Source organism: Watersipora subatra, chromosome 11 (assembly GCF_963576615.1).
Source record: "Watersipora subatra chromosome 11, tzWatSuba1.1, whole genome shotgun sequence".
In the NCBI taxonomy this organism is placed as follows: Eukaryota; Metazoa; Bryozoa; class Gymnolaemata; order Cheilostomatida; family Watersiporidae; genus Watersipora; species Watersipora subatra.
Genome location: NC_088718.1, coordinates 5,564,182 through 5,591,366, shown reverse-complemented (window position 1 = coordinate 5,591,366; position 27,185 = coordinate 5,564,182). Strand labels below are relative to the sequence as shown.

The 27,185-nt window shown below is 36.5% G+C and overlaps 2 protein-coding genes across 3 annotated transcripts in view; one reads left to right on the top strand and one right to left on the bottom strand.

Moving 5' to 3' along the window:
- The window catches only part of LOC137408574 (EKC/KEOPS complex subunit Lage3-like), a 296,168-nt gene that overhangs the window by 109,428 nt on the left and 159,555 nt on the right, over positions 1-27,185 (bottom strand). The window lies entirely within an intron of this gene.
- On the top strand, positions 13,896-18,415 carry LOC137408257 (uncharacterized). 2 transcript variants are annotated; one of them, XM_068094700.1, is made up of 3 exons: positions 13,896-14,023; positions 15,242-15,435; positions 17,228-18,415. In XM_068094700.1, the coding sequence occupies exons 2-3, from the start codon at positions 15,250-15,252 to the stop codon at positions 17,543-17,545; spliced, it is 504 nt and encodes a 167-aa protein (XP_067950801.1). In that variant the 5' UTR covers positions 13,896-14,023; positions 15,242-15,249; the 3' UTR covers positions 17,546-18,415. The 2 variants fall into 2 exon arrangements, with proteins under 2 accessions (XP_067950801.1, XP_067950800.1); XM_068094699.1 differs by having other exon boundaries at positions 13,993-14,132.

Here is a 27,185-nt window from a genome sequence, read left to right as displayed (position 1 = left end):
TCACTTCAGTGCGACACCTCGGAGAGTATCTCCAATATCTTATGAACAATGAACCTGCCTATAACAAGTACCATCAATGGCGGCAAAAGTACCACATCAACATCAGACCTAACTTGGCAGCTTGTGAAATGTGTAAACTGGCTAATTTGAAGCCCACTATGCCAGCAATCGGTAACATTGCCGAATGGCGTAACAATGCCTCTTTATGCAGAACATACAATATTAACTAGGATCTGTTACAAACTTTTGTAATGCAAAATATTCTATATAATAATTAATTCCATTCAAAAGCATTGTTGCATTACAAACTAAAATCTATGAATCATATACATATTGTAAGCTATGAGCTAAAGATAGCCAATGATCTTAGCATTGAGAAAACAAAAGAGGGGATCTTAGCTGTAATCATGTCTTCCTTTTTCAGTTTTCCATCACAATAAATTTATGCTGGTCAGAATTCTGTTGCACAAATCTGGTGCTTCCTTTTACCATAAGTTATTCTCCAAACTTAAAAACAGTCTGAGATAATAGTTACATATCAGCTCTTCTACAAGAGCAGATATGTAACTATCAGCTGTAACTGCTCCAAGAAAAATCCTGATAATGCTTTACTACTCTTATATTCACTCTAAATTATGCTACTCTATAGAGTCGTGGGGAAATGCTTCTTGGGTTCACTTTGACAAACTAATTAAGTTTCAAAAGAAAATAAAAAGAAAATATTGCGTATTATTTATAAAAAGCCTTTTGGTTACCCATTTTTTGGTTTATTTCACGACTCTAAGATTTTGACTGCTGATAGAATGTATCATTACAAATCACGTATTACTGCACACAAACCATATCATTCACAAACATTTCAAAGACCTTCACATTATAATACCCGATTTCAATCCCCTCCCTTCCTACTCCTTTTTATTCTTCATCTGCTGGTCAACGGACATGGAACTTTGTGATGTCTGCACTGTGGAATAAATTGCCAGCGTCGTTGAAATAAATAAAACCTATTGGTGAGTTTAAGACGGAGATAAGGTTCAACCTTAGCACTGCTTGGTGAACATTAGTGTCTACGCCTTATGCTGTCGACATGGGCCTGCGACCGGCTTAGCTCTGCTATTTCCCACTGGCCCCATCATCTCTGCTTTTGTTTGATTGTTGATATATTTACAATCCTTTGAAACTTCTTTTTCGCATGTATGCAATTGTATGTACTATGTATTTGAGGAAATAAATCACACACACCCGCACACACAAACATGAATGCAAATCTTTACTTCCGTGCAAAATATCTACCTCTCAGAAAATGGAGGTTATTAAAAGTTGTACTATGCATTAGCAAAAATAAATAGAAGTTTGGTGCACAGGAAGTATTTAACAAACATGCATATTTTACAAAGCATTCTACAGATCAACTGTTAGTGGAGACAGTTTAGCTATGTCAGAATTAAAGCTCTATAACTCCATTCTATGCTTTGGTAGATTATTTTGTAAGACTTATTCAATATAGATTATGACTCTGCACCTCACACATGTATGCATGAGTGAGAACCTTCATGTGTAGTTCTTTCTGTTTATACAGATTCCTCTCTCTATATGTATTACCTTTCTCTCTATATGTATTACCTTCTGCCCTATATGTATTACCTTCCTCGCTATATGTATTACCTTTCTCTCTATATCTATTACCTTCCTCTTTCTATGTATTACCTTCTGCCCTATATGTATTACCTTCCTCTTTATATGTATTACCTTCCACTCTATATGTATCACCTTCCTCTCTAAATGTATTACCTTCCTTTTTTTATGTATTACCTTACTCTCTATATGTATTACTTTCCTTTTTACATGTATTACCTTCCTTTCTACATGTATTACCTTCCAGTCTATATGTATTACCTTCCACTCTATATATATTACTTTCCTCCCGATATGTATTACCTTCCTTTTTTATGTATTACCTTCTTCTCTATATGTATTACCTTCCTCTCTATATGTATTACCTTCCTCTCTATATATATAACCTTCTTCTTTATATGTATTACCTTCCTCTTTATATGTATTACCTTCCTCTCTATATGTATTACCTTCTTCTCTATATGTATTACCTTTCTCTCTATATGTATTACCTTCCTCTCTATATGTATTACCTTCCTCTCTATATATATAACCTTCTTCTTTATATGTATTACCTTCCTCTCTATATGTATTACCCTCCTCCACATACACGCACACACGTGTGCGTAATGACTAACTGAGATTTATTAATATGGATTCCAGAAACTACTTATCGCCTTTCTACATATGAAAGCTTAGAAGCTTCTACGAAAGGCACTTCATCGTCAGCTTTATTCATCGCAGTCGGCTCCTCATGCATTCTGCCAATTTACCATCAATAGTTTGCTTACACATAGATGAGCAAAAAGAGTACTTACATATCTGACAATGAATCTGAGCTGCAGGCATTTTTTGTAGTGACCTTATGTGTGGCATAACGCTCTACACACTGTCCAACGTTATGCAGTACAACAAAGAGGCCAGCTTACTCCTTTTATGCGCAAATAAATACTACCTTCAAACTGTTTCCGTATCATCAGAGTATTATCTCAAATATATTTGCAAGCATTTTAAACCATTTGGTATTTTTTCCAAAAATCATAATTACAAGTTTAGAGCTTTGATTAATTTATAACAAGAAAGCGCGGTTAATCTTACTTATAAAGTGGCGTTATGATTTTCATCATTAGCTCGTGCTGACCTTATGTTTTGCGACCTTTCACAAATCATAGCACTTTTTGTTAAAGAACATCACAAACAATTCCGCTTGTTGGGCATGACAAGTCGATTTTATTGCTCTTATTAAAGTGATTGTAAATATAACTAATACTGTATGTTCGTCACACTACCAAATATGAATCACTAGCAATTGAGAACAAATTTCCATATCTACTTCCTTCAAATATTCCACTTGGAATCAATTACTACTTGACTTGCATTGTCTGGCAAGTTTCTCTGCGTAGAGAGAATCTATCCTAATTTCTATACCAGTTACAGCAGTGTTATTAAAAGAGTTGTAAGCTCACGACTAATATATTTTACTAGGAGAAGACAACATTTTTTGCTGGGTCCAACAATTGATGTTTTCATGTAAGCGTCGTTATAAAACAGTTAACTTTTTCAACATGAATAAGGTTGCCAGAGATAGTAATACATTTTTTAACAAATAATTTAAATGACTTTCAAATTATTTATTTTATGCTGACAGAATTGGTATAAAATATGAATGATCAGGTGTAATCATTGTTATACAATATCCTTAATTTTTTGTTAACAAATATTTAATGATTTTCAAGTTTAAAATCAAACAGGACAATTTTAGTTTTGATGAATTTAATAGCAACCCTTACGTTGTATGGTACACGCGCATTTAAGCATTTCCATCAGAGGCTATGGCAGAAAATTTTGACTATGGTTTTGATTGGTGGCTATGCATTTTTGTCCAACCGCTGACAAATAAATTTATTTTTAGAGCCAAAATTTTATGATTGAAACTGTTTTTGAGATTGAAATGACAAAAACTGTTTTTTAGAGTTTAAAAAGTAGGTTTGATACCGACGTGAACCAATTTGAAAGTTTTGAACCATCTAAATGAGGGAAACACAAAGCAACTTACAAATAATAAACAAATTTACAAATTTTATAAAGTTATTAAATCTCAAAATTACTAAAAAGCAGAAATTTGCAATAGATTCAAATTGTAGGAAGCTGAGCCTTCTCACTTCGCAGCCTTGATATAAGCTGGAAATTTAGTTAAATGAGGTAAACATGCCCTAGGAGAAGGACAGCCCATCACATCTATGTCCTGTTAAAGCAGGCCTAGATGTGATGGGCAAGTTAGACTTTTATAGCACCAATTCATGTCGAACTGCATTAGCTGATGGGAAGGCAAGATAGCTTCACTAAGCTGATCACTGTTCTATAAATGATCAAGTTTGACAGCTGTTGGCATGGCAAGCACAAATGGTGACTAGTCATGGCAGGTGGCTGAATATTATAAAGCTATAATTTTCCTTAACATGACTCATTGCAAAATATTTAGCCATATCTTTTATCTATGAACCCTGGACCATGATAAATAGCTTTCGTGAAAAACTTGCACATATTCGATTTCATATCGACACTAGTGTTTCGATGTGCATATTTAACTTAGGTAAAGTAAGAAGATGCAAAGATTTGGAATTATAACTCATCCCAAATCTATACATCTTCTTACTGATCTTTCAGATAAAAACCGTGAATAGTTGAAAATCTCACAATATTTGTACAATTGTGTCCAAAAACAAACAGATCATCACAGGCTAACTTGGGTTGATCTAAATATTAACAGACCAAGTCTACACCTAGCAATATGACCTTCACCTTTGCAAAATCGCACTAACGTATACTGAGTTGTGTAAAGAAGCAAGTAATAAAAGCATGATTCATAAAGCTGTGACCTAGCATTGATTGCTGAGAGGATTTGATGGTCTAAATCCAGCTTTATTAACTATAAAGCTCTCTAAGTATGTTTTGGCCTTCGAACAACAATAAAATATTAAATAATAATTTTATTTTAAAGACTTGAAGCCTTACAAGGCCAATAAATAAAGGGGTGTAGAGCAGTTTTGTAAACCTATTGAAATAAATGTATCGTATGTAGGATTGTTTGGTAACATTTGGGTTTAAGATTTTGAAAGGCTTGAGTGAACACGCAATATCCAAAGCTTTTTGTCTCCAAATACATCAGCAAGTAAATGTATGTTGATGTATTACTTTCTCTCTTAGACAAAATACTAGAGCAATATCTAGCTGTGTGTTGGCATAAAGCTCTGAAAGCTTTCAACTTCAATTTTGATATAGCTACCAGCTTCCACCAACAGCTGAAGTAAAGAATACTGTGTAAACTAAACATTATTGTTAAATACTTTCTGCGAACAAAAATCTATTTACTTTTTGGTAATGCTATAGTCCAACTTTTAATAAATTCTTTTTGGAATTTGCATAATCTGAGCGATTGATATTTATCACAGCTTATGTGTTTGTATCGTATAAAACTGAAAAACAACAAGAATATCAAACAAAAGTGACAGGTAAGACATATTCCAGCCTGTCAGCCGAGCATTAAGGACAGAACTTTGACAGTTGTTAAATTAATCCTTGAGGTTAGCAGTTTTATAAGAAGATAACTCCTGGTTATTGTAAGTACATGATGTTACGCATTTCAAAAGACATAGTTTTCAAACTAATTTTTTTATGATTTGCATACAAGCCTTTTCTAAGTTTCTTTCAAACTCTGGTTGTGTTCTACTATATAGTAGAACACAACCAATCACCAACATATGTTGGAGTTCAAAAGGATGATATATCGTAGAGAATTTCCTCAGCGGCTAATGAACAGCAGTCGGCAGCATAGCGGCTGCCAAAGCGGTGTTTACAATTTAATTGAGTTTCTGCTATGAGTTGGACATTATGTTTATTTGAAAGCAAGAGAAAACAGGACATCTCTGTTTTGACAAAATAATCCTTGACCCAATTAGATGAAAACCATAAAAGCAACGTTGGCATAGTACACATGGATTACTAGTTACTATCCTGTGTGAGTGTACAATTATCTATTCTCACCGTTTCCAAATCCTGGATTTGCATACATGAATACTCCCTGCACTGACCTTCACTGTTGAAATGCAAGTTTTGCCACCTGTGAGTGTTGCCAGGTAACAAATACGTATCAATATATATACTTCAGTGTCACTCAGATGCAAAATAAGGGAAAGCAGAGAAAAGTCCTGACTGCACCATGAATACATGATTTGAGAATTTTTAACTTGATAATAGATGCTCAGCTTGATAACTTAGGGGCTCAGACTGAGTTAAACTTTCACCCTGTATGTCTACACTGAATAATCTACCTTTCCGCTGTTTTTTGTGATGCTTCTCACAGTTAAAGTCGCTAGTTTTCACTGTAGTAATGTTCTCAAAGTTTGCCCCATATGCTTTTTCTTTTGTTGGTAAATTTAGTAAGAGGCATTATATCAGCATGCTTACCATTTCCATTAATTTATCAATTAATTATCAATAATTAAAATCAAATTTCATTTGATATATTCACTTTTCATGATCATAAAATTTCTTAAAAGTTTTAGTTGGTAGAACAATAGTTTGATGAAAATAAATATATAAATAAAAACACTTGCTACTTAAGAATTACATAACTTACATTTTTCGCTATTATTTTTGTTGTCTTATTGTTTTTAATTATAAATAATATTACTGGTATTTAACCGCTGCTAAAATGCTGTTTAGTAAAAGGTTAGAGGTGTGAAATCTGCCACTAGACTCTTACGAAACAACGTTTTTGTGACGGATAGGCATTAATAGTAATAATGATATCTAAAAATAATACATGTATAAACTACATGTATATATATTTTCTATAGTATTGAATTTCTACCTATAACTTTTTATATAAAACCATTTATTAAAATTTATATCGGACAGTTGAGGTACAGTTGGTGTCCACTGGTGAACATCAGGTCCAGGTTCAATCTCCACATGCTGCTCCCTTTTGAGCGGTCCCTGGAAAAGACCCTTGCTTATACAATGTCTACAACTTCAAGAGCCTAGGCTAAACCACTCAAACAAGGTTCACGCTGCCTGTCACTGAATGAATGAAATAGACCTATATATTATTTGTTCAGTTTGTGCCATCTTCAATAGCTGCCCGTAGGAAAATCTCAGATTTGATTTATTTGTATGGTTTTACTTGCAGCAGCAAGTAAAACTTTTCAATTTCAAATTTCATTTAAAAATGTTCTTTTTTCATAAACTTGTATACTCATGTGCAAGCAAAATTCATCCAACTTATAAAATCGACTCAAGGATTTGCATAAAATGAAAGTTTATGATACAAACTTTTCTGACGTACTAGCATCAATACTTTTAGACACACAGCCTTTTCAGTCCCAAAGGAGCTTAGCCAACGCTTCACTTGTCGCTGTTAATAGGCTGTCGTACTATTATAATAGTATAGTACTATAATAGTATTCATGTGTTGAACTCATCCTGCTGCGTACATTTATAACTTCCAGATTATGATATCTCTGACAAACATAAACTTGCTATAGGCTGTGTTGAGCTAACTACAAAATGAACTTTGACCCATTACAGGCAGGGTCTCACTGTCACCGTATCACAGTATGCAGGAGTTAATTACATAATACTTCTGTGACCATCCATAATAACAAAGTTCACACTATCACAAACTCATCCATGTTTACATCAGCAATGTCACCGGCATAGCATTCTTATTATACAATGCAGCCACAGAAAGGATGAAATACTAGTCTCCATGACAGTCCCCCCCCCCCCCTACTAGTCCATGACAGCCAGTCACCATCTCTGAAGTGGTACACATTGTACAGGCTGTCATTCACTATGTTTCCATGATGCGCAGTATTTCAATGCAGCCCCCTCCGAAGTCGAGGGGATTGTACGTTTACATGCTGCGCAGAGGTTTTCAGCAAATTAGCCAGAGAAGAGAAATTGTATAAATCGAATCGCCGGATGGAGACATACAATGATAGAATCGATCATGGATACCGAACGTCAGAAACGGTCTTTTTATGCTTCTGTCGTCATTATACTTTTATTTACAATACAAATTCACAAAGTTTTACAAACCTTAACACAATTTTTACAAAGTAATATATTTTTATTAAGTATTTTTAAGTAACATATTATTTAAATGTTACTTTAGGACTTGCCACCTATTTTTCGAAAAGTGTTGGCATCGATAACAAAGTCTAAGAAAGTAATCACCTCATCATCCTCGTGGGTGCAGACATAGTTAAATTTAAGTGAAAGAAAATCTGAAAAATAGAAAAAAACAAGATAAACGGGATCACTTTAGTACTAGTTTATGGCCCTCGATAAATCTGCCTTCACAGCAAGAGAGCTATGCGCAGCCACTGCACAATTGCTGTTTCCTTGCTGCGAATTTGCACTGGCTTCGCACTGATCAGTACGCAGTGATTTCAGTGCGAAGACGCCGTTTCCATGATTCGGAGAGAGCGCAACTCCGAAGTACTGCGCATCATGGAAACATAGTGATTGATGCTCGTGAACTATCGGAAAAGTTTGACAGCTGCAATCTTCTCCAAAGTATCAGCGTTGCCTTGATGATGTCATCGGTTTACGTTGCACATACTCGATGAATAACTACCGAGAGGATAACGCTGACATATGGCAACATAGTGTGAACCAACCACCCTTTAGGGCCACACTTGAATGCTGTTAGTATTGACTTTTAGTACTTCAGTCTGGTGTTATTAGAGAAAACACTGGCATGGAGAGAGGGAGAGTGAGCCCACTAGCAGATTTCTGGACATCCTAGTAATTAGGATAATTTTGCAAGACTTGGCCCAGTAATAAATTTAAGAAAGCCATTTGAATGACAGACTTATTCTTATCACAAAGCTAAGGCATTGCAGTTTGCTATGGCTTAGCTTTTTCTTTCACAATAACAACGCGTCGTTATTTCTTTCAGCTACCGAAGCTTTCATTTTTCGACAGCATTTACAAACTCAACATAGTTCACAGCTGTCAACAAAACTGCCTTTTAAACTAAAGAGCAACAAGGAGCAGAGCTTTTATTTTCTCGCATGGAGGTAGTTGGCACATTTGTGTTTCAAAACAAAATCCTTCCCTGAAGGTACATTCAGATGTGCAGTCCATGTAACGGTGGTATCAGACAAGTATGTTTTTCAATTTGCTATTTGTGTCATATTTTGACATGTCTATGCAGGTGATCTAGTACAATTAGTCGTGGGTGACTGGTGGCTGTAACTGTCCACTTCACATCAAGAACTACTTGTATGAAGCCCAAGAAACTGTTTGAACTGATGCTATGAAAGTGAGACCTGAACTCTTATGAGTTCAATAGCTTTCTATTTTAGTATAACGATACAGAATGCTTTATCGGAAACCAAATCAGTAGTTCAATCTTTTAATATAACTTTGTAAAATTCTCAGAGCCAGCAGCTCTCTGTTGCCTAGCAAAGCTCTTTCAACTCTCTCATCACCTACCCTGCAAACATTGACTATTTTAAGTGGAGTATTACACAACATTAGCCTGTGGTCATTGAAGGTGGTTGTCATGCATGTTTTGTAAGACCTTTTACAAAAAGATGTATCAGTGTTTGAAAATGGGAAGTGGCAAAGTTGATGGAATGCAGGACTATTATTTATGATCGTCTTCCTCCTGTCTTCCTGATTTTGCTGAGATTAGCGATTACTAAGTCGTACAAAGCAACAAGCAAAATAAGATTCTTTAGTTGTATTCTTGTATGGCCATTGTTTACATCTTGGGACTGAGCAGTTCCTATTTCAGCTATGAATAACCGGCTGCTTAGCAGTAATTCTACACAAGCCTTGCATTATACCTGTTAAAATAGAGCACTGAAAAAAACATCCTAGCTAGTAACTAACAGTATCTCTTGGTCTCTGCACTAGCCTTGGCATGGCTCTCTGGGGGGGAGGGGGTGGAGGGGGAGTGAGAGCCACCTCCCAAGAGAGCCAAGTCCAGGCTATATCTGCACCATCTACGCGCAGTACTTCAGTTCAAGCATCTCCCACGTGTTTCCATGTTTCTATGCGTCGAATGAGTTTGGAGTTAGCCGCTGCCGATTAATTCGCCCACTTCCGTTTCAGCGATTTGGAATTTCGCGAAGTAGAAAGATCTTTCCAAGATTCATGATGTATTCCTCAAAATAAACTTGTTAAAGCGGACTCGCTTTCTCACGGCGAATGCCTTTGCACAAATTTAGTGAAGCGAATGGCGCCGAATGATTTTGGATTTTACCGTTTCCATGAATTGGAGTGGAATCAACTCCAAATAATGAAATGGTAAGCAGTGTTTTGTTGTGGTTTTGTGTTGGTGACTGGGAAAAACCCATTTTTTCAACCATTTTTTGTTTTACACCACACAGACTTGCTCGGCGTCCAAGCAACTTCGAATCGATTTGAGGCATGACAACATGTTCATCAATTCAATACTTAGTGCGTGTCAATTAGCTTGTCTTGTGGGAAATATAGGCTGTGTCGATATCAGGTGATTGGGTGGTTCACGTGTACCTACCACAGAATATAATTACTGCAAGGTGGAAAGGTATCTGAGCATAAATACAGTTCAACTAGTTTTGACATTGATGAGTTCATTTGTTGTCTCCTTCGGCTCCACCCAAAACCCACACTGCAAATAGCTCTTCTTGATGCCTTCAAGTTATCTCCATTATAGGCTGAAAGTCTACATTTTGAAATCTAGTTGGCTGACAGTGTGTTTACATCGGAACAATCTATCGGAGTTGCTTCCACGCCAACTGAGTCTAAATGGCTTTCTCACATTCGCTAACACAAAATCGACAAAATCTGCATACTATGTTTATCCGTTTCTAACAGCTATCATTGATAGAAAACAACATGAAAATGACCAATCATACCTCGCAATGTTACTAGCGTGGAAAATTCAAGCAGATGGAATGGACATCGATGTTGCATTTGATTGACTAAAAACACTAACACATTCTGTATAATCTGGGTTTGAGTTGATTTGGTGTCCAGTTGTTACAAAAATGTATTTCAAATCATAAGTAGACTAGATGTAGTTCTTACTCCAACTATCTCAGTGGAAGCACAACTCCGGCAAACCGTCCACATAGTAGTGAGAAGTCAACCCACAATACTCTTTTATATCTCATCATCATTTATATTTCTTTTTACCATAATTTTACTTGTATTTTTGGCTATTCCACTGGTATGCAGCCTCGCTCTGATTAATCCAGCTACCACCGCCCTAGTCAACAGTAGATTACAAACATAAAAGTTGAACACATACGATTTGCCAGCCCTAAAGAATTTGTTGGCGGCTTGTTTTCTGCTCAATGACAAGATTTAACGGTAAAATGGAAAGACATCCACTCTTCCTGACACTTTGAGCACGGAGAAAGCTTTTTATACTGTGTCGAATAATATTGTTTTCAGAAATTGTTCAATTGGTCTATTTTGAGGATATCTTGAATGCCTCGCAGTCTTGCAAGAGTTTTGCCGTGTTCACACAAAAGTACTACAGCTGCTTTATATTGTACTTGTATCATAACTAAATTGCCCAACACTTACATTTAGCCATGCAGTATATTTATGGTAACTTATTATACATATTATTTTATTATTATTATTATAGGTTTAACTCATCCAGTTAGTACAGATAATCCTCTCCCTGTTTTAAAATTACTAACTTTACCCCATTACTATTTGCTTTTAACCATTTATTAAGTACACCCACTCTAAGAGAATGAAATCACTCAGCTATCTTAGAGCCTGTCTGCCCTCACCACTTCGCCTTACCAGTCATCTCCTTTCACCAGCTGAGTTTGTCATTCTGTATTGATATTCACTCTAATCTGTGTATGGCTGCACTCTCTCCTAAGAACATAATTACTAGTTTTATTGTGATGGATGTGGTTAGGATGCTAACCACTGAAATGCTCCATTGTTCTCTTCATCCCAGCACTCCATTGTCTCAGACATTCTTTGGCTCCGGTTTGACTATCAACTAGGTGTCTAAAATCCCTACTGACTGCGTTTCTCTTTTACAGCTCTTATCTCCCAAGGCCTCTTCCAGACTCATAACCTTTCTGTTCTTAATCTGCTCTGTAAAGCATTTCCTCTTTATACCTACTAGTACTCATGCAGTCTAGGAAACATAACATATGTAGTTTGACCGTTTCAAAGTCTCGCAGACGGGACATCATGCCAGCTGCTGTGACCAGACATCTTTGACAGAGAGTATCCAGGCCTGCACGATGAACAAGATGTTGTTATCAGCTATGCTGCCGGCTAGTATGTTATGAATGATAGCTACTGTATTTTAATAGTCCCAGAAGTTGACCATTGTTAATATAGGTAGGTACCACTGTATGTTCATTACTCTGACGGAGGATGAATCAGTGGGGATAAATGTCAGTACCTACTTCCTTCAAATATTCCAGTTGGTATCAATTGCTACTTGCTCATTGTTTGTCATGGTCCTCTGTGTAGATAGGATCTAGCCTAATTTCTCAACTGTGTACAGTTTTTGCACCCTCCCTCTTTTGCTTCTGAACAGATGAGTTAGGAGAATAAGGTTATAAAGAGTTAAAGAGTCTATACCAAATCTCTCTCTTTCCAACTGATGTTGATTTCTAGCCTAGTGTGTACACGTATACCGATCTCTCTCTCTCTCCCGCTCTGCCGCTCTCTCTCCCTCTCCCTCTCTCTCTTTCTCCCTTTCTCCCTCTTTCCCTCTCTCCCGCTCTCTCTCTCTCTCTTTCTCTCTCTCTCTCTCCCTCTCCCTCTCTCTCCCTCACTCCCTCTCTCCCTTTCTCTCCCTTTCTCTCCCTTTCTCTCTCTCTCTTTCTCTCTCTCTCTTTCTCTCTCCCTTTCTCTCTCTCTCTCTCTCTCTCTCTCTCTCTCTCTCTCTCTCTCTCTCTCTCTCTCTCTCTCTCTCTCTCTCTCTCTCTCTCTCTCTCGCTCTCTCTCTCTCTCCCGCTCTCTCTCTCCCCCCCGCTCTCTCTCTCTCCCTCTCTCACTGTTTTTATGGTGTGCATGACTCACACTGTGTGGATTCTGAGTTGTGGGCAAGTTGCCCTACCGTGCGAATTAAGTGTTTCTATGGACCTTCACATGATGCGGAATGACTCCAGCGCCTTATTGAAAAAAGGTAAGGAATTGTACGCTATAAGTTTATAATTAGCGACGCAAGTGTTAGCGACACAGACACCTAAAGCTTGATAGAAAAAGGATGAAGGCAAGTATTGAAAATTTTTAAAATTGAATAGCTGGCGTAGTATTTTAATGGACATCAGTCGCAAGTGCTGTTTCCTTAATTCGCAAGCATGATGGTTTCGATAGATTTGTGAATCGCAAAACTCACTTAGGTTGCAGATTAAAACTGTTTCCATGATGCAGTTAACTTGTGGATTGGCTCAAATTTGCGCATCATGAAGGTAATGGAAAGCTACTGGTCGTGATTTTTGCCGTCGTCATTTCGACTGTCTGACAGTTTAGGCTTGAACAATGAGTTCCACACAGCTTTATTTCCTGCCTTCTTTCGCAATCCATTTGTGTCGTTTCGACAATAATTGTCTCATGGTTTAGACTCTGTTTTCCGCCTTCTCTTGCGATCTGTTTGTGTCTAGTTCCTTTTATTTATGTTACGCTTAGGTTATGCTACATCTTTGTGTCTCAGTCTGGGTCTACCCTGTTTCCTCTTTCCTTCATAGAGTTATGAATATAATAATTGCCTTGGTAATTAATCATAGCCCATTCCGTGCACATGCCCTGGCCATCTTACGCCTTTTTATATTAGAATGTCCACCATAGATCCCAGAAGTTGGCAGTGGAAAAAACTGCATGTATAAATTAAAACTTTCAGCTTCCCAGAAGAGTCATCATGGTTTACTTAGTATGTTGGTGTTCCCACCTCCTACGTCACTGGATAATCATATAGTTTTTCTAGTAGAGCTCTTACCTATTACAAGCCAATGAAATTGTTGGAATTGTTTATCAAAAACAGACTTTCCAAAAGTCAGTTTCGTATATTCCAACGTCAATATTATGCACTTTTGACCTATAATTATGCGAAGCAATTCTCATTGGCTAATGCCCTCCTCACAACAATAGCGCTATAAATAACTATCTATAGCCGCAGATAGTGTGCGTCACATGATAGGGTGATAAGCGAAGAGCTCGTTATCTTCGTTCAAACCTCGGGCTTAGAAAACATTTATCATTGCTGGTTAACTTCCAGATGACATGTCCTGTCACCCAGCGTGCCAGGCTGCGTAACACTGCATACATAACCTCGCTGGATTATAGACGTGATTCGAGTGACGAAATACATGAACTCATTTGAATCCGGTTGGTGACAAAGAATACCAGACAACAGTGACTGGTAAGGCATATCCCATCCTTTCAGCCAAGCAGTACGGACAGAATTTTGGTAGTTGTTAAATTAATCCTTGAGATTAGCAGTTTCTATACGAAGATGACTTCTGGTTATTGTAAGTACATGATATTGTGTTTCTAATGATGTATTTTTTAAACTCAGTCTATACGATTTGTATACAAGTCTTTTTTAAATTTCTTCCAAACTCCGTTGTGTTCTACTGTTGGTATTCAAAGGGATAACGCTTCACAGAGCATTTCATCAGCAGCTAATAAGCAGTAATCGACAGCATAGCTGCTGCCACTGCTTGTAATTTAATTGAGCTTTTTATTTGAGCTCTGACCTCATAATTATTTGAAAGCTAGCCACTTCATTTGAAGAAAGAGAAAACACAACTTTATTTTGATAAAATAATCCTTGACAGGATCCTTCAGGATAACACGTACCTTTAGATTACTAGCTACTATCCTGTATGAGTGTATATCTATCTTTCCTATCACAGCTGTTATAGCTACTGCCACCGATGTTTGTAATTTATATATAATTATTTTAATTTTTGTTTGCTTTAATTGGCGCTTTATACTAGAATTCCTTAAATAGTTTTTTTAATATTGAGTTGAAAAAGCTGTTAAGATGGAAAGTACTAGAACTCAGAAAGCCTCAAATTATCTGTCTGAGTACAACCACTGAAATTATTCTATGCCTCCATCGACTTAATTCAAAATGAGAAACAGCTGTGATTATCCTTTGTGGTCTAGGCCCTAGGATATTATCCACCTATAGATGATCATCCATTTTATCAGCAGTTGCTGTGGCTTCTAGCGCCTGCCTTCAATCATTCACTCGCCTCCGCAAAGTGTATACATTATGATTATAGTGTCATGCTTTCTCTTCTCTATTTCCACTACTATTGGCTCATTGACAAGTAGCCTATAGCATTCCTGTGACACGAGTGAGTTACCCTAACACAAAGGCACTTAGAGAAACTTACTTTGCTCCGTGTGTCAAGGTGTGGGATAGGTTACTATTTCTAAATTCACTAAAGACCTTTCAAGAATTAAGAGAATGTAAAAAATTTTCATCAATCGATTACTTTGAAATATCTACAATGATTATTTGGTATGCAAAATGCTTTCAAGCCTGTAGTAAAAGTAAAATAGAACTTTGAGTTTATAGAAGTTATCTCCCTTTGGACTTATCTATTGGTTTTGTCTACTTGCGCAGGTGGTACAATGGTGATAGACTGCTGGCAATTTGCAATAATGATGAGTTTGGTAGTTGTACTTCTAATGGTGCCGATCGTCTCTTGGGCTATTCGTCGTCGTCTCAGGGAAAATAAAGCGAAGACAACTGCAGTTCCACCACTGATGTATATAACAACAGTTACTGATGCCAGAACTATCGATGTTGATATTCCGGTAAGTTCCTTCGGTTTCTCTCAATGCTATTATAACCTTGTTCTCTTTAGCCTCTGCAGTGTTTAGGGTGTCTTAAACAAGGTTCTATGGGCTTATATTATTCCTTGCTATTGAACAATATTGAGGTTTGCGGGTGGTACTGGTTACTTTCACCTTTCAATAATATGGAGACTCAGCTAAGTGCCCTTAGCTATCAAGCGTGATCTGGTTTGCTCCTATCAACTTGAGCGAGCGATTACTTTGGCATTAGCTGTGTGATTGTAGGACTATAATAGTCGTGCTTGGTTACGTAGGATCGTAGGATCGGAAGTTACTTAATCATGAACTGGTTTATCACCAGCCCACAGCAGTAGGCTGACCTTTGCAACTCAACGTGGTTTCACAGCGCTTAGTACTAGCAAGCCAATTGGAAACATCCATTCTAGAAACTTCCATTTTTCCTGCCCTGGCAATTTTGTAATTCCATTGCAGTCTCTTTGTACATCTATTTTCTCCATTCTTGGGAAATCAAAATTTAAAATCCATATTTTTCGGTAAATCCAAACAGTCATGAAACTTTCCAGAGCCTCACATTTGTGTTTTCCAAAGAGAGGGGGGAAACACTTCTGTTCCTATTATACAAGGAACTGCAACAGTCTTTCATCAAGGGAAGAATTTCTTCGAGTCTTCCTGTTGATGGTTGTAATGACTAGTCTACGTCCTACATAATGTTCTAACCAATTTTGCTGTTTCATTTAGAAAACTCTTTCCTCCTCACAGCCATCAAGATAAACGCTTTTAATTGGCTTTATTCTGTTATTTTTAGTGAATCAAACTTATTACGAAGCATTAATAAGTGTTGTATTAGTAATAAATCCGTTATGGAATGCACTCTTTGTCTGAGAGTGTACTGTTATACATACTCCTAACTGGTTATGAGTATAACAGTACACTATCAGACAAAGTCAGTCTAAGTTTTGTCTATTTGTCAAAGTTCATCCTTGAACTTTGGTTAGCTGAAGGCTGTATGAATTGGGGCAAGGTCTGCTGCTGTGTGTTATATGCTGATCTGACTGGCTAGATCAATATCTATAACATACTAGAAACATATGCCTTCACAATTATATTAATATTATTATTGAGTGAGGAACATAGGCCCTTGTTATTATATTTACAATACTATATAATCAGAAAAACAGGCTTTTATTTTTTTATAATTATTATTTATTTTAATTATATTTTTTATCATTGCTTGAAGAACTTATGCTTACATAAATGTATTTATAATATTTTTGCTGCTGAGTAACATCGGTAGATTTAGTGTGCAGTGGCGGAATCGGCAATCACTTTTACGGTCTCAATGTCTAGACAGCAATAAATTTATTGAGTTGTTGTGATTTGCGGAACATAGAGCTGTCTACAAACCCTCGTTTCTCCCATTGGTACACAACTTTTAAAAGGCAGTAACTGGTAAAATATCAGCTATTGACGTCGGGAACCAAGAAAGCAGGAGTGTCTTTGTTGACGTCTGTATGATCTTTCATAATCAAAACAGCTTGTCATCGTGATTAATGGTTGATGAGCTAACTCAAAATCCACTCAACAGATGAGCTAGAACTGTAACATAGATACACTGATATGTACCAGAAATCACCACTGGCAGGGAGTGGCTAGGGCCACAGCTCCCTAATCATATTTAAAACCCTCTTCTTTACTCACATATCTTCAGTAAAATATTTAAAATCCTTTGACTGATTAATCCTTTGAAATGCCACGAATGTGCAGCATTCTCAACTTATAATCATTCTTGTAGCACTTACCAGCAGTCGGAGAATCTAATTTCCTACCTCCTTCCTATGAAGATATTTGCACAAGAGCTCAAGGTGATCACCATTTGTCAATTTCTTCGACATCCTTAAACATGGATGACGATGACCTACCAGAATACGGTGCTGCTGTCAGACTATCTGGTTCTATGGTGCTATCGACGTTTTACAATGACTCTAACAGCGTCAGAACCGCTGATGAAACCGACAAAGACAGCGCCAGAGAGGTCAGCGAAGAAACATCAGAGACGGATGAACAAGTACATCAAGAAAGTCGAACAGACATGGGAGTGTTTGTTGCTTAAGTAAAATACTTTTCTCATGACCAAAAAATCGTAGACAATATTACAACGAGTCTGACATAATAACCGTCCCAGCATTGCCAGCACAATGGTGACCTTTGGGAGATCTCAGGGAAAGCTTTGCAACTCAACTTTCAATTCGGTTGAAGTTGGAAATATTCGGTTGTGAAACATTGGCAAGCATACCATCTAAAGAACATTCCGGAACAAAGAGAATTAACTCAAAATTAAGTTCTCTGGAAATGAAGGCAGATAATCTAACTGACTGATGAGACGTGGTAACACTTGAGATATGGCTTGACACTTCCATCTCATTTATCATTGAAAGGGCTAATAAAGTCATCCCTCCACTTCCATGACACCACGGAATCTCAGCCGATTAGGCCTGTTCATATTTTTGTAATTAGTCAAATACCATTTCATCATGGTACAAGCACTTTTCACCAAAATTTGATAAAATATTTATAATGCCTTGGCAATTTAGGCAGTGCAAAGACAAGCTACGACAAGCTTCTCCTGTTTATACAGTATTTATACTATATTATATATACAAGACGCCAGTGGCACGTAGTACGTCGACTACATGTATAGTTCTTTTTACCGCAACATTTTTTAGTGCATTTGTATTAACTTATTGTTCAGACTTTCTTAGAAGTCCTGGAAGGCAGATTTTAATTGCTATGTTGACACGAATAAGGCTGGTTTTGCAATACTGGCCCAGCAGTAAAACAATAATCGGCTTTAAAAGCCACTGATAGCCGATTTCTTTATGTATATCAAATCTTTTTACTCTGTACGTTAATCTTGTTGCCTGTTGCAAAGATATAATCATAGTGTCAGACACGACTCTAATAATAAAGAGACCAATTAAAAAATGTGGCTGTGTTTCTTTGTCATGTTCCACCATTGCGGTCATCTGAGTATTGCGGGCATTCGCATCTGTCTCTAGCTGAGCTTTTGTTCTATAGAGATTGTCCATTTGAGACAAAGAACGTTGGACAGCCATCTCTAACTAGATACCCCCTTTAGCTTTCCTTCTATTTGATCAGCTGTTTTCTGACTTAATGTTGAATCTCAAAAGCTGATTGGCTAATGAAGCGCTAATCCACTTGCTAGTGGATGTCAAAATCATATCAAAACTTCCTCGTCGATTCGAGCATTCTTACATTGACTTTTGAGAATGTCAACGCATTTGCCAATGTGTGTTTTTGTAGACCGCAATTACAAGGAAACACCAGATTTTCCTGGTTTTTACTTATCTAATGGTGGCTGCCATACTTCCTTCTCTGTGTTTGACAGCGCCAGTTAATCTGTATACAAACCTATTGATCAACAGTGATGTCTTTTCAATACATGCCGGAATATGCAGTTGTGTTCAGTAAGACTTTTACTAGCTCCAACCTTGTGTGGAACACATTATTCTTTAATGATGAACCTACACGAAATTTTAGTAAATCTTAGCTGAAAGTATCAGCACTTTTGATCATTTGCAATCATTTTTGATGTTTGAAATGACCTGACTGTCAATACGTTTCAAGATAAAAGATCGACAAAACTTGATCGCGGTTAAAATGTTCAGATCAAGCGAAAGTGTGATTATGATGTTTACAGTTGTAAAGAGACCAATAGAACAGAGGCTCGTAACGCTGCAACATAAATGCAATAGCCAACATAAACTATAGCAATGATAGCAACTAGTGACATCATTTGTCATTTATTTTTTGCTGTGTGTTTTAACCGCATTCAAATTCTGTCGATTTTAATTTTGAAACATCCTGGCTGGAACACTTGAAACATAAAAATCAATCGCAATTGATAAAAAATACCAATACTCTTTAATAAAACCTACTAAAATTTTGAGTAAGTTAATCCTTAATCACGCTTACCAGGTTTGTTAGACATGTCCTAATTAAAGCTGGTTGCCCATAAATTAGAGATAACTGGTTGAAAGGATTATAGAAAGCTGAAAGATACAGGATGCTTGTGACTAAAGGAGGATTAGTTTATGAATCCGCAGCCTCTTCTGGCCAACAAGTAGTGTAAACTGGTGTTTGAATGTTAATACCTCTGATGTTGCCACTCATCTTAAAATACTTCCAACTTCAACCAAACTGAAAGTTGAATTCCAAAGTTTTTTCTGAGATTTCTCAGATGCCATCATTGTGCCTGTTAACGCTGGGATGGCTATTATTCAGACCTGCTGTAACATTGTCTACGATTTTTAGTGTCTAGTAGCTGTCAATCAATTGACTATTACTTTAGATAGCATAGACCTATTTCTTAATATTTTACGAGTAGTACTTCATAGATTCATAGGTAAAACTGGGGTATATCCATCTATGACCATTGAAGAATAGGTAAGTCTCCAGATTTTGTTTCAACTCTGCTCACGGCTATTATAAAAGATTGTGACTTGTTTTCAACTATATACAGCATGATAAGATCATCATACTATATGTACTTATAAAATAACCCACTGACAGAACCAAATGAACCTGTTGACTGTGCTTGCTAGTGATGACTTGTCAAAAGGAAGGGGTTACGTAAGAAGAGGAGGAAAGAGACATCTTCTCACAAACCCAATCATTAGCCTACTAACTGGTAAAACTACCTGATATAAAAACCAACTGCAAAGGTGACATTATCCTAAAACCTTCACAGACTGTAAGCTGATATACTTTACTTTGGAGGAGTATATCGTCCTCCTTTCCATACCTCCAGTATTAAAATTCATTTGATCTGAGAGTCTATGTTGACAGGAATGAAGGCCTCTTACCATCTTACTAGCTCAGTTTCTAGTTTTTCGTAAAAGGTTTAATGTGATTTACTTGAGGATTGAGTTCAAGCTGACCGTTTGATGTCATTAGTCAGTATGTCTGCGGTTGTATAATCAGATTGCTGTTGTAGACAGCCGTTGCATATGTGAAACAAAGTGCGCCGTGTTTCTGTGCACTAACCTAGTTAAATGGAGAATTAGAGATGGTCTAACTTCATGTCGATTCCTTGAAGCAAGTTTTGTTTCTTGTGACAGATGCGTCTAGTATGGGAATTTTTAGATCTCATAATTGACGATTAGCTTGACTTTTTATGAAGTATTTTTTCTATTGTCTTTGTACTATCTTTAAAGTAGAGTATGCCGGCTAATAAACTGTATACCATCTTTATAGCAGAGTAGGCCCCATATCAACAAATAGTTTATATATTACATCAAAAGTAGAGTATATCAGCTTATAGTCTGTATACTACCTCTAAAGTAGAGTGTGTCAGCTAGTAGTCTGTATATTAGCTCTAAAGTAGAGTGTGTCAGCTAGTAGTCTGTATATTAGCTCTAAAGTAGAGTGTGTCAGCTAGTAGTCTGTATATTAGCTCTAAAGTAGAGCATATCAGCTAATAGTCTGTATATTAGCTCTAAAGTAGAGTGTATCAGCTAGTAGTCTGTATATTAGCTCTAAAGTAGAGTGTGTCAGCTAGTAGTCTGTATATTAGCTCTAAAGTAGAGTATATCAGCTAGTAGTCTGTATACTAGCTCTAAAGTAGAGTAAATCAGTTAATAGTCTGTATATTACCTCTAAAGTAGAGTGTAACAGTTAATAGTCTGTATATTACCTTTAGAGTATATCAACTATCTGAGCATCTGACCTACGCAGTTCACAGAAGTCATCTAACTGCAGCAATAGATAGTCAGTACATCTATTAAATGCTTCTCTAAACAGCGACTTACTAAAAGGAATTAAAACTGTACTCTTGATAAATATCTTTATACATTTATAACATTTATTTCGTTATTGCCCTTCGAGATGTTGAAAGTGAATATGCGGTAAAGGCCTTCTTAAAGTTAGTGCTGACAAATTTGGAGTTGCTTTGCCATTAATAAACACATTAACGCCAACGACAACATGAAGCTATACATTCTTTGTACCCTATTATAGATGCAAAAAAACTGAAGGCAATAGCATATATTTAGATTTCTTGCGTACCATTGACAATGAGTTTGCTAAGTTGCTAAAATAAATTCCTGCGTTTTAGTAATGTCGTTAGAGCGAGCGGTTGCTGTGATCCCTTCTTTGGCAAGAGTTGGTCATAAAATCTGAAGTTATTGATTCAACAACTGAGATATGCTTGGTAGTGAGCCAGACCCTAAATAGTTTTTTTGAAGTGTTTAAAATAGAATGACTTCGCGTGCAGCTAGACTGTATTTAAACTCCAGGTTAAATATAGCATAACAATTTGTAAGTATGAGAACTTTGAAGTTACATATTTCTGTATAGAATTGAATTTAAGTAAAACTAATATAGATTTACCAAAATAGTCAACAACCAATGAGGTGCACACACATACAGTTCAGATGCCAATAGCATTCCTGCTTTAAAAGTTTTAGTAATAAATGTTGATAAACATTCATACAAACATTCTTTTCATTTTTTCCTTGTAGACTTTGTCTAATGCAATGCTGTGATTATTGTATGGCAGTTGTATTTTTGGAAAGTGTATCAGATCATGTCAAATTTTGCGCATTGAGCTACTGTAGAGTGTTACATATAGCTACTGTAGAGTGTCATTTTGACCTGCTGTATATTGTCAAATAGAGACACTGTGGAGTGTCACATAGAGCTGCTGTAGAGTGTCATATTGAGCTACTGTAGAGTGTCACAGATATTCTGTAGCGTCATATTGAGCTACTATAAAGTGTCCTTTTGACCTGCTGTAGAGTGTCACATAGAGCTGCTGTAGAGTGTCACAGATATTCTGTAGCGTCATATTGAGCTACTATAGAGTGTTGCTGTATGCATCTCTAGTGGTCTTTTACGAGGCTTTTTTGGGGATGTTAACTTGACAGTCTGACTTTGAAGTCAATATCGTTAGCAACACTCGCTTTAGTATTTATTGTTTATGAGACCATACAACTATAGCATGCATACTAAAAACAGTTATACTAAATTCCAAAAAGTTCTCCAATACCCTTGTGTATCTATGGTTAATTATAGTTGTACCAAATATACATCTATGTAGCCTTAAATAATGAAGGGGTCTACGAACTATATCACCATATCGAAAGTATGATACATGTATATCCATGTGTTTTTTGATAGAGTCATGGCTCACACAGATTAGCAGAAATATTCTAACAACAGTTACTGCTTGTAAACACAAACTTGTGACATATTTTCAGATTCAACATCTCAATAAGCGCTATACTTGCTTTGAACCTTCCATCAATATCTCTTGTGTGCTAAAGGTGTCAACTGTACTGTGTAAAGGTGTCAACTGCTATATTGTAATGAATGTGAGGCCAGCATGCAGATGGCGAAGATTTCTCATCTGTGTATCAAGCCATTGGTTGACCACTATGTGAGAAGGAGGGGGGGGGGAGGGGTCCACAATAGCTCTGCTACTAATAGCATATTCATAAAATAATATACTAATAAAATGCCCTTATTGTTCACATTGATAACTTTCAAATACTGTTTCCTTTTTGACATTTTCAGAAAGTCAACTTTCTCAAACACTAATTATAATTATTCTGAGGTACATTTCAAAATATATATTCATGAAATCAATCTACTTTCTACAGGAAGTACATACTTTGTCAGTTTTAGAATAACCTCTAACAGAAGGGTGATATTATTCAGAAACAGGATTGATTGCGTGTTTACAAAAAAGGACAAAAACAATCATATCGGATTTCAACATACTCCAAGAGATTCATGATTTGACAAAAAAGTCAATCGTTGGGTCTTTAAAAGGCCAAAGGTCACAATGCAACTGGCACAAGAGGAATTTTTATGATTCTTTTTGTTCACTTGACACCTAGCAAGTAAAAAAATAGTTGAATGTTGATTATACAGAATTTTAGCCTTAAGGTACGGCCACACGTGTCGAAAATTTCAGAAGTTTCGGTCGATATCATGAAGTATATGAAAAACACGAAAGTATTCTTTTCGCAGTTTTCGCGATTTGTTCAGTCTAAGACACCCATAACGACATACAACAAAAATACTAACACGATGCAACTGATTCAAAATGTGCTATCTATAGCACAATCTAACTACCTGCTTCGTATTTACTGTATTGAATTACGTTGGTATTTTTCTTGTGTGTCACTATATGAGTTTCGGACTAAACAAATTAATAGTGAATGCTGTTAAAATCATGCTCGTTAATAATTGTTTCCGCCAATTGAAAGCGTTTCATAGACGATTTCAGTGTGCATGCACAGCTTTAACAATTCTGTGAGTTTCGGATGAATATTTTCATGTTTTTCATTTATATCGTGATTTTGACCGAAACTTCTGAAAATTTTGGAACGTGTGATCATACTTTAACAATGCTAACTAATCAATAGTCTTCAGGTATGTGAAAACCTCTTTCTGCTCTTTTAGCATGATGATGTTTTTATGGTTAAAATCTCTGATTTGGTATCCCTAATAGCTCCAAATAGTCAAGTCAATGTTTAGCATCAGCCGTTTATTATCAATGACTATTATTACTAGCGAGAAAAACCCACTCCTTCTATCTGACCCTTGATGTTTTAGTAACTATTGTTGGGAGGTTTCATCACCAACATTAGTTTATAGGGTAGCGTCTCTGAAGCTTTAGGTTGTTATGATAACAAATGCTTTGAACTTGCAAGTAAAGTTGATTGCTAATTGAAGCCAAGGAAAACAGGATGAGGCAATCTGCAAACATAAAGGAGACAACTTCATCCTATAGCATTTTAGTATATTATTTGCCCTGGCTTGTTTAATACCTTTGCTTAGCGTATCAGTAGTTAAGAACAGGCTGGCTTCCCATTCCTGGCAGACATCCTGATAGCAAGAGGCCTAAAAGCTGGTTCACACTATATCGCTGCATCTCGGCGTTGATGCCGCAATACTTCGGTAATCGTCGATGATAACCATGTTCACACTATCACATACCCATCCGCGTTTGCACCAGGAAATACTCTGTGACGGAGTGTTCTCATTTCATCTTTTGAATTTTCGCAAAGAAACCTCTTTGTTTTCAGATGCTGGATCAAAAACTAGTCTCGCAGCAGTAACCATAAACGAATATGAATAAATCGAGCCATCCGCGATCGCAAATTACCATCGCCGAAATGGTTCACATTTAAAAGGCAGTCGTCGATGCTCGGCGAAATATCGGGAAGCTACAAACTTTCCCGACCTGTCTGTAATGCTTCGTCGATGCCATTGGTTCACAGTTCACATAATCGACGATGAACGCCGAAAGGAAACGCTGACTAATGGGGGTATAGTGTGAATCAGCCTTTAGATGGCCGAGACATGCGCACAGAATGAGTCATGAGCGATTGCTAAGACAAGTATTATATTCACAACTCTACAAAAGAAAAAGAAATTAGGGCAGACCTAGGCTGAGATACAAATCTGTAGCTAAGCTAACATGAAGTTGAGGAAACTAGACATGAACAGATGGCAATAGCAGGCAGAAAACAGAGCTGCATGGACGTCAGTATTAAAGCCTAAACCATAAGACAGTCATTGACGAAACGACCAACTGCGAGAGAGAGAGAGAGAGTGAGAGGGAAAGAGAGAGGGAGTGAGATGGGGAGAGAGAGGGAGAGAAAGGGGAAGAGAGAGGGAGAGAGAAATTCTGTCCATACTGCAGTGCTCCAACGTATAGCCTTTTTCGCTAATAATGGCTGCGTGACCGCGAGCAGGAACTGTGCCAGGTCTCGTCAGACTATTTTAAGGTGAGGGCTACTGCTAATTACTTGGAATTATTTTGAGATCAATTACTATGACACCAAACATTCATATTTGAAATTACGGCTTTTCAACAAGCATTTCAAATCATTAATTATTTTTACAGAATGCCGTTTGAAACGTAAAAATACATTTTAATAGTTGTCATATTGGCAAGCAATGTGAGATAGTTTCGAACAGAATTTAAGGGCGTAAATGGACTAGATATTGATAAAGAGGTTTGCGGTATTTACTGTATGAAACTTGAGAAATTTTAGTTCAATACTGTCATCCATTGAATGTAAGAACTGTACAAGACCATATAATTTTTAATAACATTAAAAATCAACAAACCCAACAAATATCTTATAAATTTTTAAGGCAGTTTGTGATTGTAAGTACTTTCCAGCACTCTAAATAATAACGTAATAACTCCTTAATAACCTTTAATAATAATTATCTAAAGCCTCAAGTAACAACGCTAGAAAGTACAGATAAACCTCAAAATATGAAGTTATTTTGTTCAGATAGATACTTTGTATATCAGACTCACTGTATGTCAGAGCAAATATCTTTATAAGACTACATTGTATCTTGTCTAATCTGTTCTTTAGCTCAAAATGTTGATGAAAAATACCTGATGACAAAGGCATTAAAAAATACAAGAAATAAAAATATGTAAAAAACTAAATATAAATTATGCGTGCAACTATATTAACAAATCTCACAAAAAACTAAATGGAAAAATCGGATCTAACGAAGTAACAATCGTTAAAACAGGTTGTGATTGTCACTTTGCCTTTACGTTATAGACAGTTATGTTGAGATTAGTGTTAACAATACTGAAAACAGACAGAACCTAGGCAGAGATAACAATCGAGATACAGACTTGGTCAAACGCATTGTTCATATGAATCACAAGTTCAATTCCAATTGCTCAAGTAAAGCATAAAAATTTAATCAAACCACTCGTGACCATTTGTATGCCTTTTACCCCAATGTTCACATGCATGCTCTTTCTGTTTTTTGTCAGTTTTGCTCCAGTGCTCTAAACAATCCAGGCTTGATTTAATTATGACTACAAAAATTTCAAATTTACAAAACTTACATGTTTATCATCGGTGTTTAGTTCTCACATATTATATCCAGCCTCTCCCCTTTTATTGTTTCAAGGCTTTTGTCATCGTATCACTTCGCTTTCTTCCCCTACGGCCTGATTTGTAAAATATTTAGGAATTGATACGAAGTTGTTTGATGCTTTTTTATAATTCCTTGCTCCAATTCTATGAAAAGCATTTGGCTAAAAACTTTTGACCCCTGCAATCACGTACACTAGTGTTCCTAGAATCCATGATTTTGCACTAAGCAAAGGTATGAAGCACTTTTTAATGTTATTTGAACATTATAACCCAGCTATGGGAAGTGGACACACATATGTACTGATTTAGAAGAGCATTTCAATAAACTTCACGCACTATCTTAAAATTTGCTTTGGAAGTTGTGAGAAACATTTGCTAAAATATTTGGTCTATGACAAAATAATTGAATGCTGATTATAAGTCAGGCTTAGTTTATTGAATTAATTTTCAAATTGAATTGAAACATTCAATGAATTATTGAATGTTGTGGTTTGGCTGCACTTGGCTTACTTTTTTCACAATCATTAGTATCTTGTTCAGCCTTAGACATTCAATTTAAACCATTATTCTGTCTTTACCACTACTACTCAGTATAGAACTAAGACACAAATAATAAGCCTTCCGCTCGACAAGCCTTTTCAAAGGTCCCCACTCTAGTTTCTCACCTCCTTCATGTTACAGAATGGTTAAAAAGACTCTATACAAGTTTTACCAATGCAAAACCATTGCTAAGAGCTTGCAGTAAATCTACGAATCCTCACATGCTGATATAACCAACAGCCATGCCATATGTAATGGTGC